This window comes from Antechinus flavipes, chromosome 5 (assembly GCF_016432865.1).
Source record: "Antechinus flavipes isolate AdamAnt ecotype Samford, QLD, Australia chromosome 5, AdamAnt_v2, whole genome shotgun sequence".
Lineage (NCBI taxonomy): Eukaryota > Metazoa > Chordata > Mammalia > Dasyuromorphia > Dasyuridae > Antechinus > Antechinus flavipes.
In genome coordinates, this window is record NC_067402.1 from 277,343,643 (window position 1) to 277,364,719 (window position 21,077).

Here is a 21,077-nt window from a genome sequence, read left to right on the forward strand (position 1 = left end):
CATAGTATTTAAATAAAACAAATGAAAACATTGGCCATGTCTCATTCAGCACCTATAATCTACTACTTCTCTGCTAAGAGGAGGGAGATGTGTTTCCCCAAGAATTCATCAAAGTAAAGTTTTCACTGCACTAATCAAAGTTCTAAAGTCCTTTGCTGGCATTTTCCTTGACCTTATTGTGGTCATTATGTGAATCATCTTTCTCACTCTGCATCAGGTCATTCAAGGCTTCCTGAATGCTTCCCATTAGTGATTACTTCCCATTTAAATGCTTCACGCACTCTTGTTGACAATCAACGGTGGGCATCTCCTTTGTTTATGCTCTTTGATACCATAAGACTTGCTGCTACAGATAGTTTTGCATATTGGGGAGGGGGCTTTCCTTCTGTCTTGATTTCCTTTGTGGTTCATGCCCAAATGAATTTAAGACAGTGTAGACTGGGGAGAACACGATCTGAGCAACATCACAAATTGGCCTATAGGGTCCCAAGCAAACCTCTAAAAGTTGTGAAGAAAGAGGGTGCTGAGATTTCATCCAGGCTCTGAACCATTTCTTCCTTCCTCACTTTGCTTTGTGGCTGGATTTCTAAAGCTGATTTACTGTGTGTTCCAGGATACTGGTTTGTTAAGTTTTATCAACGACCCCGTCCACAAACCGGTAACCCTGTTCTGGCCCACGGACGAAGCTCTGAAAGCTCTTCCTCAGGAACAACAAGATTTCCTCTTTGGCAAAGACAAGGATAAACTAAAGCAATACCTCAAGTTCCATATCATCAGAGATTCCAAGGTAAAATCTCCAAGGGCCCCACTCTTGGAAATACTCAGGAGTATTTCCAAGGATCAATATTTCTCTGGTCTTGAAGTAAGACCATCCATATTCATAAACAAAATTGGTGTTTTCTGGGATATAGAAGTGATCTACCCGGTCATTTCTTAGCATTCTCTCCATCTTTGAATTCCTTTATCTGCTTATCTGTGTACCAACTCTATTCCAATCCTACTTCTGTAGAATATCACATCCTGGAGGGCAAAGAAGTTCCTCCTCTGAGATTCCCTTAGCCTATATATGTCTTGGATTTGCATGTTGTATTCCCCATTAGAAATAAGGGCAGACTGCATTTTTTTATTTCCTTCACAGACTAACTGTACAATATTTCAGAGTCCAATTCTTTTTGTACAGCAAAATAACAATTTGGACATGTATACTTATTTTGTATTTAATTTATCCTCTAATATATTTAACATGTATTGGTCATCCTGCCATCTAGGGGAGGGGGTGGGAGGAAGGAGGGGAAAAATTGGAACAAAAGGTTTGGCGATTGTCAATGCTGTAAAATTACCCATGCATATATCTTGTAAATAAGAAGCTATTAAAATTTTTTTAAAAATAAGGACAGAGACTGATTTTTCCCTTTTTTGTAACCCCAACACTTAGCACAGGATCTGGTATATGAGGTTTGAAGAAATGCTTATTGATGTATTGAAGTCAAGTGAAGTCTCATTTTTTTAATCTTTTTTTTTTTTTTTGGGTGAGGCAGTTAGGGTTAAATGACTTGCCCAGAGTCACGCAGCTAATAAGTATTAATGAATTTGAATTCAGGTCTTCCTGACTCCAGAGTCGGTGAGCTATCCGTTGTACCATTTAGCTGTCCCAAAGTTTCGGGTTTTTTTGCATATTCAAAGTAGAATGTAAAAATATGATCAGTTGCAGAGAATAATACTAGCTAATATGTGTCTAGCACTTTAACATTTACAAAGTAGATTATCTGATATTATTTCAAATAATAATAGCACTTTTATAGTATGGCTATATGTTACATATGTGTATGTGTATGGGACTGTGTTGTGTAGCAATTTAAGCACTTTAGAATGATTATCTCATTTGATCAGTCATGGGAGGGAGGTATTATTATCATCCCCATTCTACAGATGAGGAAACTGAGGCAAACAGAGGTTAAGTAACCAGAGTCACATAACTAGTGAATGTCTGAAGCTGGATTTGAACTGGATTTGGGTCATCCTGACTCCCGTTCTGATGCCCCATGCACTGTGGTACACCATAATTGCGCAAGATCACAAGGCTAGTAAGGATAGGAGGCAAGATTTGAATTCAGGTTTTCCTGACTCCAAATTCTATCTACTGTGCTACAAAATCACCTCAAAAAAAAAAAAAATACGAACAGTACTTGGGGAGTTCCAAGATGACAAAAGTCACTTCCAGCAAGAAGGTTGGAGGAGGCAGTTATGAACTGATTCTTGAAGAAGCCCTAGAATTTCCCCAAGGCAGAGATGTGGAAAAGATATTCTCACAGGAAGAGGAAATGAACAAAATTACTGCGATTCTACTGACAATTTCATCCATTATCAATCAGTCTATCAACAAGCATTAATTAAGTGCCTGATGTTTGCTGGAAGCTCAAAGATAAAAAGAAAACATCCTGTAGAACCACATGGCTAGATGAGCCATCACCTTGATCACCTTACTTTCCCATGGTTTTTGTTCTAAACCCATCCTGAAAGTTGAATCTCTGTCCTAATTTTCCAATATCGTTATCCTTCCTCTTAACATCCAGCATCTTACTGAAAGTGTTAATTTTGGGGAAAGTTTTGGGAAAGGGAGCCCAAGAACATGGTGTGTTTGCCAAGTATCCTAGAGTTCTTCAGGACACTAGGTGTTAATTAATGCTATATTAATTAATTAATGATGCTATATTAGTGGTAATTAATAAATTAATTTATATTAACTAATTGATAGAAATTGTTTCTCTCTCCCAGATCTTGGCAGTGGATTTGCCCAGTGTTGCATCCCGGAAGACATTACAAGGTTCTGAACTCAATGTGAAATGTGGTGATGGGAACAACATTGTAAGTATTCTCCAGAAGGACTGGGATGATGGAAACAGGTCTATGGGGTCATAGGAACATGGATTTCAAGCTGCAAGGAACCTCAAATGTCATCAACAACAACCCCATCGTTTTATAATTAATTTAAGTGAGATCCAAAGAGATAAATTCGTTTGCCTAAAATTACATGGTTTGTTGTTGCTGTTTGGTCATTTCAGTCATATCCAACTCTTCCTGAGCCATGTAAAGTTTTCTTGGCAGAGATATTAGAGGAGTTGGCTATTTCCTGCTCCAGCTCATTTTACAAGTGAGGAAACTAAGGCAAACAGGGTTAAGTGGCTTGCTCAGCAGTCACTCAGCTAGTAAGTATCTGAAGTCACATTTGAACTCAGAAAAATGAGTCTTCCTGACTCCAGGCCCAGCGATTTAGCTTCCCTACATGTCACATTGGTATGATATGGATCTTGTGATTCAAAATCGAGCCTTTTTTTCACTGAACTTCTTCAAATTCACGAAATAAAAGATTGTGTCAGTATGGCTACTATGTCCATGTTACTATTATTCTATTATTGTCATTTGGCAATTATTGTCCATTATGATTTATTATCAATAAGAATAATATAACCAGTGTTTCTATAACTCTTTAATATTTTTCCAATATTATCCCATTTGAGTCTCACACCCATCCTGAGAAATAGATGCTATAATTATCCCCATTTTACAATTAGTTTGGGGGATTTGCTCCAGGTCATATAGCTATTGAGTGTCTGAGGCAGAATTTGAACTCAAATCTTTCTAATATCACAATTTAATCATACCTTATTAAACAGTGTCCATTGGCCCAGAATGTCATCACTTCACAGTCAGCCTTCTGGTGCTGAAAAGATGGAATGAGTAGACACTGCAATGAACCCTAGAATTAAGAGTCCAGTCAAAAAGATCCAAGTTCAAATATCACCTGAGATACTACCAAGCTGTATAACCTGAGCAAATCACTCAGAGTTTCTGTTTCCTGATATATTAAATAAGGAAGCAGAATCTGATCACCTCCCTGATCCCTTTCAACTCAAGGGTTATCTTGATGGGACCTGCCAGATCATGGGCTCTGCTGCCATAGCTTTGAAACATCCAAGGTCACCTCCTTCACAATAAAGCATCAAGAAGGACGTTAGTGGAAGCTGGTCGAGTTGCTCCACTAGTTGCCATAGCCTGGGATGGAGATGAAGTCTTGGGAGGGCTTGCGGACTGACTCACTGGCATTCTCCCCTTTCTCTCTCTCAGGGTGACCTCTTTCTGAATGATCAGAAGTGCCGGATTGTCCAGCGGCAGCTTGAGTTTGATAGCGGCATCGCGTATGGGATTGATTGTATGCTGATTAACCCCAGCTTCGGGGGCCGCTGTGACAGTTTCGTTACCTTCAATGTCTCGGTCAGTCCTAAAATTGTCCTGCCCCATCCCTGTTGTTTGGCTGCTTCTAGATAATGACTGTGGCCTGTGGCCTATGATCTGCCCAGTGGCTAATGTAAAAGCCCTTTGGGTTGGTCATTGGGTTGGTCAATCTACTCAGACATGGGCCTGGAAGAGTCTGGGAGTTGGTGGTGATTTAATGGTGATCAATCAACAAGGAGTTTATTGAGCACTTACTATGGCCAAATACTGGACTAAAACCTAGGGATTTTCTTTTAAAAGTTCTTGCCCTCGTGGAGCTTATGTTCTTATGGATGAACCAAAATTACTTCAACCAATTAACAAGAATTTATCTGGTTTCTACTTGGGATACAAAGGAAAAGCAAAAACAAATCCTTATCCTCAAGGAGCTTCCATCCTAATGGAAAAAGTGACAAGATGCCTTTTAGGGAAAATGTTCCCATTATGCCCAAAAGGAGAAGGTTGTTACAAATGGGATGACTGAGAAAAGTCTCCTGTAGAAAGTGACATTTGAGCTGAAACATAAAACTAGGGATTCTAGGAAGGAGGTGTAAGGAGGGATGGCATTTCAGGCATGGGGATGGTCAGGGCAAAAGTATGTGGTAGTATGTCATGTTCAAGGAATAGAAAGTGGGCCAGTGTGGCTGAATATTAGAGTGGATGGAGGGGACTGATATAGAAGACTGCTTCTGGTGCACACTGATAGTGTGTATCACTGATCTAGATCCCAGGATTAAAGACTACACATATAGAGCCTCAGGACCATAGCCTACTGATCTGAGAGGAGACAGGAGGAGGAGGAGAACTTTAGCTTAGCAATCATCGCTACATGTGAAGTGTTCATCTTCAATAGAACTAGAAAGCTGAAAAGAACAATCAATCAACAAACATTTAAGTCCTAACTATGTGCCAGGCACTGTGCTAAGTGCTGGGGAAGGTGGGGAGAGAAAGGGAGAGAGAAAGTGAGAGAGAGACAAAGAGTGAGGGAGAGAGAGCACAAGAGAAAGAGGGGGGGAGGGAGAGAGGGAGGGAGGAAAGTGGGAGGGAGAGAGAGAGGGAGGAAGGTAGGGAGAGAGAAAAAAACAGAGAGACAGACAGACACAGAAAGATACAGAGAGAAAAACAGAGACACAGAGAGAAATACAAAAGGGGAGAGAGACAGACAAAGAAACAGAAACAAAGAGAGAGACAGAGAGATATAGAAGGGGAGAGAGATAGAGAAACAAAAACAGATAAAGAGAGAGACAGAGAGATAAAGAAGGGGAGAGAGACAGACACAGGGAGACAGAGAAAGGGAGAAACAGAAAAAGCAAAAGGAACAAAACAAGGAAATAGCCCATACCCTCAAGGAATTTCCTTTCTAATGGGAGAGACATGAACAAGAGAAGGTGTTGAAAAATAGCAAGTAGGTGAACTGAGGCCACATCCATAAGAGTGAAAATTAAAGCATCCAAAAGTGAAAGGAAGGCGCAATTAGAGAGTGTAACGTCTCACTGTATTAGTTCTCTCTGGCTTCTGGCCGGGGAACGGTAAATATGTGAGATCATCTTTTTATAAAAAGGCATTTTGGTCTCTCAGTAAACCACCTTTTACCATTTTCTCCATGAAAATGGTAAATTTCTTGTGTCTTTTAATTCCTTCTCTAACACTACCCCATAATAGAGGTTCTTGATCAGATCACTAAAGTATTAATCATAGAAATGTCCCATGTTTTCTAACATGACTTTTAAAAATAAATGTCTTTTTGTCTGTGTCAGGGGGAGTGTGGGAGCTGCTACAACATTCCTCGCTGCCCAACATGGAGTAAGCCAAAGGTAATTGTCAAAATGCTACGGTTCAGTCTTTTTTTTCCTCTATAGAATTTTATTTTTCCAAATCCAAGTAAAGATAATTTTCAACATTTGTGTAAGACTTCATGTTCTCCCCACCTCCCAAGATAGCAAGCCATTTAATACAGGTTATATATATACAACATTTTTAAACATATTCCTATGAAAGAGAGACGGGGAGGGTGGGGGGAGAGAGAGAGACAGAGACAGAGAGAGACAGAGAGAAACAGAGAGAGAGAGAGAGAGAATAAATGAAACAGAGAGCAGGGGATAAGGGGAGGGAAAGAAAGAAGAGAGATGGAGGAAGGGAGGGAAGGAAGGAGGAAAGAGACAGAGAGAGATAGCAGCCCAGCAGATGGGGATGCCAGGGAGCCAATCAGCATAGCAGAGAAGATGGCTCTTTTCAGGCAGCAGATACAATGACGGGCAATTCCATCTCACCAGCCTGGACAAGCACTGCTTGCAGGGTTTCTAATGAGGAAACTAGCAGCAGGGGGGCTGTTAGTGATTTTGAAGCTGACCTGTCATCATCTCATAACGTGCATATGAGAGAGGAAGTGACAGAGAGAAAAAGAGAGGTGGGGGGGAGGGAGAGAGAAAGAAAGGAAGGGAGGGAGGAAGGGAGAGGAGGAAATGTTGAGCATAAATAAGATCATAAATGTGGTGCTAAGACCACTCAGCTCATCAGCTTCAAACCACTTAAGAAAACTGAGAACCAGGTGGTTGAAGTGTCTTGCCTATGGTTACACTGGTAGTGTAAGAGGCAAGATTTGAACCTGGAACCTCAGGCTCCAGAACCAATGACATATCTATGATGTTGTGGGAAATCTGGGTTTCCCATCCTTGTGTGAATATTCTTTGCTCCTCTTCAATTATATTGTAGGGAGATAGGGAGTCTCATCATGCTTCATTGGATATTGGAAGAAGGAGACTTTTATGTCTGCATTCATCTTGGGAAACTGTCACCCAGCAGATTCTGTTAATCATGTTCACCTGGGATGGAGAAGTAATCAATTAGCGTCAGATAGAAGGGGAGGGAATGAAACAAGTATTTATTTATGTGTCAGGTATAAAACTACGTGCTCCTCAAATATTATCTCACTCCTCACAACAACTCTATGACATAGATGCTATTTTTATCTTTATTGGATAGATGAGGAAACTGAGGCAGGCATTAAGTCCAGAGCAACAAAAAATTCATATTTGAACTCAGGTCTTCCTGACTATGAAAAAAAAATAACATTTCAGACCCAGCTATCTGAAACACTCTGACCGTGTCACATCACCTGCCAAATTAAAACTTTGAGCGAATGCACACTTGGTCTCATGTGGAATAATTAATATTTAGATCAGTGTTCAGGCAAATGAATGTGTGGGGATGAGAGAGAAAAAATAATAATCCCACCAACCTGCCAACCCACCCACCCCTCTCTAAAATTACCAGACAAGGGAGTTAATAGGGCAGCCAAATACACCAAAACTCAGATTTCCAAAGGGAGGGAAGCAATCTTCACCTGGGGCAAGGTGAGAGGGAGCTAGTACACGTTCACTTAGGGATCATTGCCGACCAGAAAGTTGTAACAGAGATAGAAATTGAGGAACCTCGGGTATGTGTTGTTCCATTCACTTTACTGATGAACGGTCTTATCTGGTTTTCTTCCTTCTCTTCTGCCTGCTGTGGGGCTCGGAAACTCTTCAGGGAGTGAAGCAGAAGTGTTTTTACCACCTGCCATTCAGGAGGAACCTGGAAGGCTGCCAGCAGAAGTGTACGATGGTTATGAGGCTGCCTAAGTGCTGTAAGGGCTACTTTGGGAGGGACTGTCAAGGTGAGACCCTGCTCTGTGTGTGTGTGTGTGTGTGTGTGTGTGTGTGTGTGTGTGTGTGTGTCCTGCTAGTTTGCAAGATTTTGGAAAGCAAGAGTTGGTCTCCCTTTATCTCTTCAAGCCTTTAACATAACTCTCAAGTAATGGAAACTTAATAAATATTTGAACTGAATTGAACTATTGAAAAGCTAGAATAGAGCCCAAAGTATTGCCAATTCCTGTTGACCAAGAGGTTAATCATTCAATTGTTATTACCAATGGCAAAGTAAAAAGATGATAAATGTAGCCATTGCTGTGTGATCATTAAGGAAACTGAGTCACCAGGGACCCTTGCTGGAAGCTCACACATGGTACCAACCAAGACTAGGCAGGGATTCTTAGCCTAGGGTCTGCAACTTGAAACTTTTAAAATATTTTGATTACTGTATTTCAATATAATTGATTTCCTTCACAATCCTATATATTTCATTTTATGTACTTAAAAGCATTATTTTGAAAAAGAAGGAAATGAGCATTTATTGAACATCTACTGCATACCAAGCACTGTATGAAGCCCTTGACAAATATCTCATGTTGATCCTCACCATATTCTTGCAAGATATGTACTGTTGTTATCCCCATTTTACAGCTGAAGAAACTGAGGCAGAGAGAAGTAAAGTGACCTGCCCAGAATCACACAGCTAATAAATGATGCCTTCATGACTCCATTCCCAATACTACGGTATCATTAAAATTTCTCCTATGTTTTTATAAGCTTCACTGGAGTTCCAAAGGAGTTCATGATCCACAAGGTTAAAAAGCCCTAAGCTAGGCAGATTGGGGGATCTCTGACCTCCCTATTGGGTCCACTGCCCTTTCTGGCTAACATCTGTCTAATTCCAAAGAAATTTTTAGCTGCCCACTTCACAAACATTTTATGTTTTCCAGATGATTCACCTGTGTTCCATCTCTTTCAGCTTGTCCCGGAGGATCCACGACCCCATGTAATAACCGGGGTGTCTGCATTGATGAATATTTTGGGGGTGGAGAGTGCAAATGCAATACTGGGTTCAATGGAACGGCATGTGAACTGTGTTGGCCTGGAAGATATGGACCAGACTGTAAATGTAAGTGGTGAGCCGACTGTTCCTCTTTACCCCTTCCCCAGAGTCATGATGCTCCAGTGTCCTAGACCAAACACTCCCCTGTTGAAGATGAGATCTTTATCTGTTATTATCTTAGGTCATTTCCCCAGAACTTAGCACAGTGCCCAACATCTAGTAGGTGATTAATAAATGCTTATTGGCTTGATGCTTTTCTAAGTATCAGATAATTAATAAATCCTTATTGGTTTGATGTTCCTCTAAAGTAGCAGATAATTAATAAATGCTTATTGGCTTGATGTTCCTCTAAAGTAGCAGGTAATTAATAAATGCTTATTGGTTCATTGTTCCTTTAAAACAGCAGGTAATCAATAAATGCTTGTTCTTCTAAAGTAGCAGGTGATTAATAAATGCTTATTGGTTCAATGTTCCTCTAATGTAGTAAGTGATTAATAAATGCTTATTGGTTCGATGTTCCTCTAAAGTAGTAAGTGGTTAATAAATGCTTATTGGCTCAATGCTCCTCTAATGTAGTAAGTGATTAATGAATGCTTGAAATTCATCTGAAGCTGTGGTGGTATGTAAAGTTATTTACACAATGGACTCCTATCTAAAGAGCATTGTAAATTGATGTTCTGGGCTGATCAAAAAAGTGAGCCTCAGTTTACTCATATATAAAATGTTGGGCACTGAACTAGAGAAAAGAAAACATGAAATAATGGGAAGAATGCTGAACTTAGGGTCAGAGAAGTGAAATTTAAATTTCAGCTCAGTCATTCACCAATATAAGCCTGGATAAGTCAAGTCCTCCTAGATCTCTATTATATTCTGTCTGTATTTTGTTTGAATACTCTTATTTACATGTTGTCTTCCCCATTAGACTATGGGCTTCTTGTGGGCAGGAACTGGTTTATTTGCTTTTCTTTGTACTCCAGCATGTAAGTAGGTACTAAATACATTTGTTGTTGATCATTATTCATTTATTTGTATGTTTATTTGTTCATTTTGCAGCCTGTGAATGCTCAGAACATGGGACGTGTGATGACAGCATCACTGGCTCTGGAAATTGCTTCTGTGAAACAGGCTGGACCGGTCGATTCTGTGACACTCAACTAGGTCTGTCCCTAAATAATGCAATCTAATGCCGAGTGCGAGAAGCTACTTTACTATGGCTCAATTACCGAGGGAGACTCACTGAGCTAAGAGGAAGAGGGGAAGGTGTTGGAAACCTTCCTGTACCTGAAAATATGAAAAATGGCATTTGGACCTAAAGGAGGTTTGCCTCTTTTCGTGATAGCAGAGAACTTCTCAGAATCATATTTTTAAATGCATATAACAATATGCATAGAATTATAAAAGAAATTAATTACATGAAGACAGTTTTTTTGTTTTTTTTAATTTTTTTATTTTTTTTAAAGTTTGTAGATCTCGAGTTAAGAACCTCTGACTAGCCCAAACCCCCTTATTTTAAAGATGAGAAGGCAAGTAGAATTAAGTGACTTATCCAAGATGCACAGATTACAATCATCAGAGGTAGAATTGGAATCCAGATCCTCTAACTCCAGAGCCAATGATTTCTTTCTTTATATACTATAGATTTAATATTAAACCAATCAAAATATCTTTCCATTTCCTTATCAACTGAAAAAATCAAAACAAAAATAATAAAATATTGGGGGAAAAAACAAAAAAAAAATGGGAAAGAAGTGGGCAAGAATATCAAGGACTTTTTTTGTAGAGGAGGAAAGAGATGAGCTGGGGATAAGGAATCTTCCTGGCCCCTCCCAGCTTTAGAACATCATAAAGTTAACTTTCATTCAAAACCATCTGGTATAGATAAGAGAGAGAAAGAAGCATAAAGAAAGAGATTCCAGAAATAAAACACTTTCATGTTCCTCAGATCACAATCCTGTACCTGCCCAGATGATAATAATAATAATAATAACAACAACAATAATAATTAACATTTGTGTAGCTCTTACTGTGTTCCAGATACTGTGCTAAGCACTTTACAAGTATCTTATTTGATTTTTGGAACTGGGAGGAAAGTGCTGTAAGATTTTTACATTGTACAGATGAGGAAACCGAGGCAATAGAAGTGAAGTGTCGCACAGTGTCTGAGGCCATATTTGAATCCTGATTTTCCAAACTCCAGACCCAACATTCTATCCATTTAACCACCTACTGCCCCAGATATAGCATTGGCTTTGAAAATATATGCAGATGCTCTTTTGTGGGGGGCAAAGAATTGAAAAATGAGTAGATACCCATCATTTGGGGAATGGCTGAATAAGTTAGGGCATATGAAAGTAATGGAATATTACTGTTCTATAAAAATTTTGAACAAGCTGATTTTAGAAAAGCCTGGAAAGATTTACATGAACTGATGCTAAAAAGGAAGCAAGCAGAACCAGGAAAATATTGTATATAGCAACGACAAGATTGTGTGATGATCGACTCTGATAGACTTGGTTCCTCTCAGCAATTCAGTGATCCCAGGCAATTCCAATAAATTTTGGATGGAAAACACCATCCACATCCAAAGAGAGAACTATGAAGTTGACTATGGATCAACACATACTATTTTCATCTTTTTCCTTTCTTCTGTTTTTTTTCTTATGGTTTTTCCCTTTTGTTCTGATTTTTTTCTCCCAACATGACTCATAGAGAAATATATAAAAAATGAATATATATGTATAACCAAAAAAGATATAGAAGTGCTTTGTAAACATGTAAGCATGGAGGTTTAAAAAACAAGAAAATATATGCGTGTCCAATATCTCACAATCAACAGCAATTTGTTTAATAATAAATAATAATATATTGTATTAATAATAATAAATAAATCAACTTTATTTACAGTTTTGGCTCCCGTGTGCACGCCTCCATGTTCTAAGTACGCTACCTGTAAAGAGAACAACTCGTGCGAGTGTAACCTGCATTATGAAGGGGACGGGATAACATGTACAGGTAAGTTTCTCTACTGCGTCTGTTTAATATCTGTAGCTTGATAGAAGATGGAATAATGTGGCCAACAACTGCCATTCCTTGAGACCTGAGGAAAACTATGAGTCAATGGGTTATATGTCCTATTCCTAGCCATTTACCCCCTTCCAGAAGTCAAGGATAGAAAACAAAATTTACTTCAAAATTATATTATAGATTTAAAGCTGAAAAGGACCTTAAAAGTTAATTGGTCCAACTTTTTGACTTAACAAATGAGAAAACCAAGGTACATGGAGGCCATGATTTGTTCAAGATCATGTGGCTTTAAAACTAGAAGGAGGAAGCTACAGAAGCCCCCAAGTGATGTGTCCAAGCTCACATAGATGGCCTTCCTTGCCTTTTCCGTTTCCCAAAGAAAGTTTGAGGAAGGGGAAAACTTTTCGGGCTGGTTCTTGATATCCATCTGAGATAGTTGAGATATCCTAGGAGGCTCACCAAGAACCTGTTGTTATTATTGGCTGTCAATTGTGGGCCTTATTATCTCCTCTGAGATTCTCTCTCATCAGCTGTAGCACTCAGCCCAGTGCTTCACATACACTAGCAGTGGGATCCATCTTCATTGGATAAAATTGTATAAATGGGGTCAGAAAGAATGAGGAATATCTGATGGTTTTCTCTAAGAATTTCACAATTGCATATTCATGGCCAGCTCTGAAATACTAGGAATTTCTTCCCCAAAGTAGAATTCCCAATGGAAATGGAAACGACAAGAGAAATAATTCAAGGATAAATTCTGGGGATTGTCCACTGTTGGAGCTAGACTGGGTCATCCCTCTCCTCTCCTCTGTTCTCCTGGCACAAAGTCCAGCTTATCTGATTGGGTCCTTGATCTTACAGTTGTGGATTACTGCAAGCAGAACAATGGCGGCTGCTCAAAGGTTGCCAAGTGTTCCCAGGTGGACACGGCAGTGTCCTGCAGCTGCCAAAAAGGCTACAAGGGGGACGGGCACATCTGTACCGCTGTGGACCCCTGTGCGGATGGGCTGAATGGAGGGTGTCACGAACATGCAATTTGTACCATGACGGGTCCGGTGAGTTTCCTGTCCCTATTCTAGGTTGTTTTATGCTCAGAACAGATACTGTCAAAAGAATCTACTCGTTTTATTGGGGTAGAGGGCAGAGGGGAGAAGGCAGATCCCAAACTGTGAGTTAATTAATGGAAGGAACTCCTGGTTCCTCCCTTCAATGCAGATGAAAACTCCTCTACAATTTATAACTGAGAAGATGTGACTTGCCTGCTATCACAGAAGGGGTCAGAGGGAGGATTTGAACTGGATTTTACTAGGTCCTTCTGCTCTGAACTACTCTCCCTCTCCGTCTCCTTCTCCCTCGCTCTCACCTATATTCAAAGAATGGTACACATTAGTTTTCTTTACTACAAAATGAGAGATTTCAGCTCCAAATCTGTGATCTACTAATCTTGGCAGCTTTTCCACTATATGAATTTATCTCTGAAACTGTTTTTATCCCTACATTCCAATCCATTAATCAAGCAAGACTTTTGTTCTCTTCTGACCTCAGTTTCCTCGTTTGATAAAAGACGAACTTGGATTTTATGATTCCAGGGACTTTTCCCAACTCTCTCACATCCTATGATTATAGATAATAGATATGTGGGTGGAGAGATGGATGGATGGGTTGATAAATGGATGCATGGAGAGGTGGATAAATGGATTGATAAATAAATGGATAGGTAGAGAGATTACCTCCTATCTGCTTGGCACTCTACTAAGCACTGGAGATACAAAAGCCAAGACAGTCCTTGCCTTCTAATGGGGAAGATAACACATAAAAGGAGACTGAAGGGGAAAGCACGCATGAAATCACATGGTTTTGAAATGGTAGCCAGAAGTTCCAACAAGACGAAGGGAAACATGGGCAATCAGAGCCTAATATGTTCCAGGGCCAAAGTACAAGGTCTCCACGAGAAGAAGTTAGGAAGGGAATTAAGATGGCCAGAAAGTGGCCTGGAGACTTGGTTTGGGATAAGAATATAAAAGTTCAGGTCCTCCATGAATTCAAGCAAAGTGAAATGTACCATATCCAAAGTAATAGTGATGTTCTGGGATGACCAGCTGTCAATCATTTTGCTATTCTTGGTGGTATAATAATCCACGACTACTCCGAAGAACTTACAATGAAAACTCCCATCACACCCAGAAAAGGAACTGGTTATATCTGAATATAGATTGAAGTATTCTCTTTCTCTCTCTAGCTCTCTTTCTTTTTTTTTTTTGATTTAATTTTTCTTGAGGGTTTTTATTTTTATTAGGGTGGGAGATCTGTTTTTTTTTTCACTACTTGACTTTTATGGAAATGGTTTGTATAACTTCACAAATGATTTCTTAATCATGGGTGGGGATAAGGGAGAGAACCCAGAACTCTAAATTTTAAAAAACAAATGTAAAAGAAAATTTGTTTTGAATGTACTGGGGGAAATAGTAAATAAATAATTTGTAAAAGAATGTAAAAGATTCCCTATACATGCTGTCCTGGGATTGCAGGGGAAAGGCGTAAGAGGAAAACAAGTGTTGTTTTCATGGTTGTATTTTTTGGTTCCTCAACAGGGCAAGCACAGATGCGAATGCAAAAGCCACTATGTGGGTGATGGATTGGACTGCGTGGTGGAACAGCTCCCCATCGACCGATGCTTACAAGACAATGGGCAGTGCCATGCGGATGCCAACTGTGCAGACCTCCACTTCCAGGGTCAGTGTTCTAGGGGCCTGTAGGGCAAGAAATAAGCAACTATGGACACAAAACTCTTAGATGAAGGATCCAGAAAGATGTCACCAGAGTCTGGTATCCGAGCAAAACAGCTTGAAATGCCTTCAAATCAACAAATTTAATTGTTATGGTGTGAGGGGAGAAGGTAATGACCTTAAGATAACTGCTCCATTAGAAGGAGACAGAGACTTTAGGATACTGAGAGGGGAGCACATGGAATCAGGACAGGAAGGAACCCACTTAGGATTACAGGTAACCAGCATTAGTGAGATGGGAGGGCGACCTCCCATTTGGTTAATTTGTCTCTCAGTACATGTGTTTTATTTTATCTCCTTCAGATGCAACTATTGGCGTCTTTCACCTACGCTCTCCCCAAGGCCAGTACAAGCTGACCTTTGATGAAGCCAGAGAAATGTGCGCTAAGGAAGAAGCAACCATAGCCACCTACATTGAGCTCTCCTACGCCCAGAAGGTTAGTCGAGCGGCCTGGAAATGCGGCTCGTTCATGTTCGATCTGGGTATGAGGGACCAAAGTAGAAGATGAGGGGAACTCTGTAGCTAGGAAAGTCCACAGTGTCATAAGGAAGGACACAAGGCATAATAAAGATTGAAAATTCATATAACTTAACAAATTTACTCCCTCTTAAGCTTTCTCAGTACAGTGTTATTCAGTCATTTTTCAGTCATGTCCAACTCTTCAAGACCCCATTTGGAGGTTTTCTGGACAAAGATACTGGAAGGTTTGCCATTTCCTTCTCTAGCTCATTTTACAGATGAGGAAACTGAGGCCAACAGATTTAAGTGACTTATCCAGGGTCTAGCTAGCAAGCGTCTAAGGCCGGATTTGAACTCAGGGCTTCCTGACTCTATCCACTGGGTAACCCAGCTACCGTAGGACTGTACCCAGTCAAGAAAGAAGTAGGATTCCTTTCTTCATAACTTTAGCCACATTACCAAGTTTTTAAAAGTAGATTGTAAGGCTGATATTTCAAGTCTAAAGGTGACAAAAAAAATGGAGCAATTCACACTAATGTGAAAAGAACTTCTAGGAGACCCTTTTCTAAAAGCAAGTTCTTAAAGGAAATAAAGAGAATTGCAATATTCCAGAAGGCTTTTTTGGTCCACAAATCCCTTTTAACAACAACAAAAAGTGTGATGAACCCCTAAATTCAATGTTTACCAAGATGCCATCCAAAAGCAAATACTTATTTTATTTTGAATCTCTGCAATTTGCTGTTATCTGTACCACTATACTCTTCTTATAGAATACAGGCTGTATAACAAGTTTATTCACTGGATAGTTAATACTTACACTGTAGGAGGAAGCTGTGACATTGTAGAGGCCATCTCAGAGCTGGAAAGAATTGGGTTCAAGTTTCCCTTTAACTTATACAATTTTATGACCCTAGGAGAATGACTTAACCACTCAGTGTCCTGAATAACTCCCAGGGACTATTAGTTTCAGGAAAGTGATATGCTTGGTGGATGGGACTCCTTCATTAGAAGCTCTCTATATCAATGAGAGAACAAGTCTGGTCTTAACACACACACACAAAAAAATAAAATACATGCTGGGCACATTACTAGGGTCTGGAGACACAAAGCCCCGCTCTCATCTCAAAAAATGGTCCTTGCTCTTGCTATCTCCCAGAAAGCACTTTATGCTTGACATTTCATTGTTTTATAGTTGATTTAAACTAAATTCCTCCTTGCCCAAGGTGCCTCGGACACGGCTCAAATTCGCACTTAAAATTTAGTTCAGTTGCTAAAATTAGGCCTCGATCTGATCTTTCTGGGTAATATCAGGAGAGGAAAAAAAAACACATCATTTGCCAAGGACCATTAACTAATCAACCTAGAGAGATAAACAGATGTCAGTGACATCGCCATTCATAACTAGGGCACTTTAAGTAAACATGAATCGGCCAAGGTATAAACTTTACCCAAGGTCACAGGGCAGTGGAAAAAGCTGCCAGGGTTTCTAGTCTCGGTTTTATAATTTACTCCTTGAATAACCTTGAGCAGGTCACTTAAGGGAAGTCACCAAGTCATCTGGTCTCCCTCTTTAAACTGAGGGAACTGGATGAGATGGGTTCTAAAGTACCTCCCAGTTCTTGGTCCAATGAATAAGAGTCAACAGCACCAAGGAGAGGATGCTATTGAGGACAAAATCCCTATGGTTTGTTTATCTTACTACCAATGAGTTATGGAAGGAAGAATAAACAAGAAAATGTCATAGGCTTAAAAACTTTTGGAAGCTCTCCTAGCCCTCACCTTTAATTTTATTTCAACTTGTCATAATGGAACAAAAAATAGTCATTGTTGCTTCCATCCGCTAACCTTCAATGGAAGAACCCGCTAGGGAATGAACTGTGTGACCTCTCATTCTCTATTTCTGAATGTTTTAGTTCTTTTGATCTTGTCTTTGGCCATAGATCTTGCTGGGTGGCCCCTTGGTATACAGTCTAGGTAAGCATGACCTTGGTGAAATTCATCTTCTACTTAGAGTAGACCTATGTCATAAAAAAGTGATGTATTCCTTGATAGTCTCAGAGTGTCTATGGACTCACTTCTCAGAATAATTTATAAAGGCTTAAAAATACAGGATTATAAGGAAAACTAATGTTGTTGAAATAGTTATCTAAATATTTTTGTAAAAATTCTCAGTCCTCCCTTTTTCTCTCTCTCTCTCTCTCTCTCTCTCTCTCTCTCTCTCTCTCTCTTTCTTCTCTGTGTCCTTTCTCTCTCCCCCCCTTTTCTCACTCCCCTCCTCCCTTTTTCTCTCTTTCCTGACAAAATATAAGCTATCTGTGGGGAGGGACTATTTAATTTTTGTCCTTATGTCCTTAGACCCTAGCACAACTTACAGCATACGGTAGGTGCTTAAGTAGTTTTATTAATTGAATTAAGGCCATTCTAAAGGAGGAAGAATATATCATCATTAGTGCTCACCTGTACTTACGGGTAGACTATTCAAACCTTCCATGAGCTGGAATCCAATTTAACAGTGAGTCACCTTTGGGACCTCATTTATCCATCTCAACATGAATACCACCGTGACCAGGGACATACATATATACGGGGCATAAAAGATTGAAACAAGATAGTCCTGGTCCTCAAGCAGCTTACATTTTACTAGAGAAAATTGATCATGTACAGAAATGTCCATAATACAAAGAAACTTGGAAAGAAAAGGAGCATTTTTAACTCAGCAGAAAGGAAGGATACTTCATGGAATAGGCTGTATTCAGGCTGAGCCTTGGAAGGAAAAAAAAAAAAAAAAGATTCTGAGAGGTAGCAGTTAGGAGGGAAAATCAGTCAGGGATAATTTATTACATTGTCCTCAAGAAAGCGACGGCAGTCTGTGATGTCCCACCAAATTCCAACTCCTCTTGAAAACAAGTAATAGAAGTACTTCTCTCCAGTACCGGTTCTTTCCTGAGGATGAGGATTGTGGGTCTGGATATAAAATCAGAATTGTATAGTTTGTTTTCAGTTTTGCAGAACTTCTTTGTTTGCTCTTTGGAAGAGGATGAGGGGATGGATACAGTAAGCAGTGAAAGTGGTGGGAAAAAAATAGAAAACGTAAAATTGATTTTTTTTAAAAGAAGAAGAAAGCAATTAGACTAATAGCATGAGCTAAATAGTGCCAGGCTAGGATCAGAAGTAGAATGTGGCCTATACCCTGAGGTAGAGAAGAAAGGAATGGGCTGGCTATACTCAGTTCCTGCTAATTTCTGCTTTCTCTCTTTTCATCTTTCTCTCTCCTTTCCCCCCTCCTTCCTTTCTCCTTCTCAATCTCTGTCTCCCTTTCTTTCCCTCCCTCCTTTCACTGCAGGCTATGGAACAAAAAAAAGTGCTGTCTCAGCACAGAAATTGGCAGGACACTTTTGAACATTAAAAAAAACTATGAAATTTATGCCAGCCAGCAGCTTTCCATCTTAGCTTATCCTTGGCACTGACAGGACAGTTTCATGCCTGCTGTTTTTAAAGCTCTAAAAGGCACTTTCTAGAAATGCAGTTAATGGCTTTCTACCTGCTGGGAGCGTATGATTTTCCATTCAGCCCCATGTGCTCCAGCAAAAATTAGCTTTGGGGGCAGAGGGGTGCCACGCTTATGTTAGGGCATTGGAAACACGAGGGCACGGAGACAGCAGGGCTTGATGAGCCAGCCAATAACCTCGGACAAAACTCCCTTCTGTTTCCTCACTAATCATGAGTGACATAATCCACTCCAGAATTTCCTCTTTACCAGAAAATATTTCCCTCACATGAAATCCCATAGGATCATGATTTTAGAGAAGGCCCGTGGATATTCCCCACACACCCCTCATTGTGCAGATGTGAAAGCACAAGTGACTTGTCCCAGTGAAGGAGACAGGGATGGGGTCTGGCTCATTGGGGGGTAGAGGGGAGTCCTCAGCAAGAGCTGAGGAGATTGAATGACTTGTCAAGATCACACAGGCCGTATGCGGCAAACACGGCTTGAAGCTGGGGCTCTCCAAGCCAGCTCTTCTCATTCTGGCCCCAAAGTCCTATGAGCAAGTAAGAAGAACAGAACTAAGATTTGCTTTTAATTTTAGTTTTTAAAAAATGAATGTTAAATAAAAGAAAAAAATTCTCTCCTCCTGTCCCTTCCCCAGCCATTGAGAATTCAAGTAATATAATATTAATGATATATGTCAAGTCATGCAAAACATATTTCCATAGTAGCCAGGCTGCTAATAATAATAATTTTTAAAAAAAGATGCTTTAGTCCACACTCTCTCTGTGGCTCTGTCTCTCTCCCTCCATTTTTCATCTTGTGTCCTTTGTAATTATCTTGGATCATCAGATTGAGCAGCTGATCATCACAAAAGCAGAATTCTCATCTAGGTCTTCTGCCTCCCAAGCCAGCATTCATTCTATTGAACCACGTAAGAGATATAAGCATACCTAACTATAGTACTAGTTGGGGAAATAGCACTAATAAATATTAATACATATATTATATAAGATATAACATCTTATATAATATATAGCACTAATACTATATAGCAAGCAGAACTTGTGTGCCCAGAGTGAAGTTCTACTTTAAAGACAAATTGAGTGATTTTCCTTTTTATTTCTTTCCTTTCTTTTCCTTTCCTCCCTTCTTTTCCTTCCTTTTCATTTTCTTTGTTCTTGTCTTTTTTGTGTCTCTCCTTGCCCTGGTTAGAAGGGCATCAGTCCCGGTGGAGATCAGCACAGAAGCCTCAGCCACCTCCCCCTCCTCTAGTGGCCTCCCACTCTTGGGGGGCCCCCGTATCTTTGCAGGCACCTCCTCGGCCGAGCCCGCTGCAGCTCCGAGCTCTGTGCTCCGGGGTTCTGTCGGCCTCCCTCCAGGAGCAGGGAACATGGGCAAGCTGCCAGGCCAAGTCGGGCATCTCAAAGTCCGTGCTTAGGACCCGTTCTCACCGTGTTAGCTGGTGTCCAAAAGCTCAGTGAAGCACGGCCGTGGCTGCGCCCTTGTGCCCTGGTGGGAAGATGCCAGAGGGATGAGCCAACGAGCAAACTGCACTCTGCACAAGAGAGCTTTGCTACCTACTATTCTAATCTGGACAATGTGGACTGCAAATAACACTGGCTGTCCTCAAAGACCCCAAAGATCTGGCAGCCAGAAACGGAACTAAATCACCTCTAAGTTCCTTGAGAACCAGAAGTTTGATTCTTCGTATCCCCAGCTTAAAGCTGGGTATACAGTAGGCATTTAATCAATGCTTGTTAATCCACTAATTTGATTGGGAGATTATAGGAGGAAAGCAAGTCACTCCATTTGAACTCCACCTCTGACCGCGGCTGGGTCTCCACTTTTTTGCAGGCCCAGTATCACCTCTGTTCGGCCGGCTGGCTCAGTGATGGGAGGGTGGCCTATCCAACCGCTTACTCCTCTCAGAACTGTGGCTCGGGCTTCGTCGGCATCGTGGACTACGGGCCGAGGCCCAACAAGAGCGAAAAGTGGGATGTCTTCTGCTACCGAGTGAAGGGTAAGAACTCTGGTCCAGTCCTCGGTGTGGGACCCAAACACCGCTGAGCCATTCCCAAGCCGTTCTCCCAGAAAGATCAAGGAGGCCTCGGCCATCCTGCCCTCAGGAAGGGCTGGTAGCGGCACACTTTCATGCCCTGGGAAGGGGGTACCTCAGCTTCCCAGATACTCATTGGGAACTCTGTACTTGTAACCTCCAGATGTGAACTGTACATGCAAGGTGGGCTACGTAGGAGACGGCTTCGCTTGCAGTGGCAACCTCCTGCAGGTTCTCATGTCCTTCCCCTCGCTGGCCAACTTCCTATCGGTAAGTATGAGCAGTGGCAAGCGTTGG

The 21,077-nt window shown here is 40.6% G+C and overlaps 1 protein-coding gene across 1 annotated transcript in view; it reads left to right on the forward strand.

Annotated features, from left to right (window-relative positions):
• Positions 1 to 21,077, forward strand: part of STAB2 (stabilin 2) — a 202,031-nt gene that overhangs the window by 166,769 nt on the left and 14,185 nt on the right. The window contains exons 52-64 of the mRNA XM_051962503.1: positions 614 to 787; positions 2,776 to 2,865; positions 4,126 to 4,272; positions 6,030 to 6,086; positions 7,801 to 7,927; positions 8,881 to 9,030; positions 10,018 to 10,122; positions 11,869 to 11,976; positions 12,850 to 13,043; positions 14,580 to 14,721; positions 15,078 to 15,211; positions 20,579 to 20,744; positions 20,944 to 21,050. Of these exons, the coding sequence (XP_051818463.1) occupies positions 614 to 787; positions 2,776 to 2,865; positions 4,126 to 4,272; positions 6,030 to 6,086; positions 7,801 to 7,927; positions 8,881 to 9,030; positions 10,018 to 10,122; positions 11,869 to 11,976; positions 12,850 to 13,043; positions 14,580 to 14,721; positions 15,078 to 15,211; positions 20,579 to 20,744; positions 20,944 to 21,050 (1,701 nt within the window). The remainder of the gene's footprint in view (positions 1 to 613; positions 788 to 2,775; positions 2,866 to 4,125; positions 4,273 to 6,029; positions 6,087 to 7,800; positions 7,928 to 8,880; positions 9,031 to 10,017; positions 10,123 to 11,868; positions 11,977 to 12,849; positions 13,044 to 14,579; positions 14,722 to 15,077; positions 15,212 to 20,578; positions 20,745 to 20,943; positions 21,051 to 21,077) is intronic.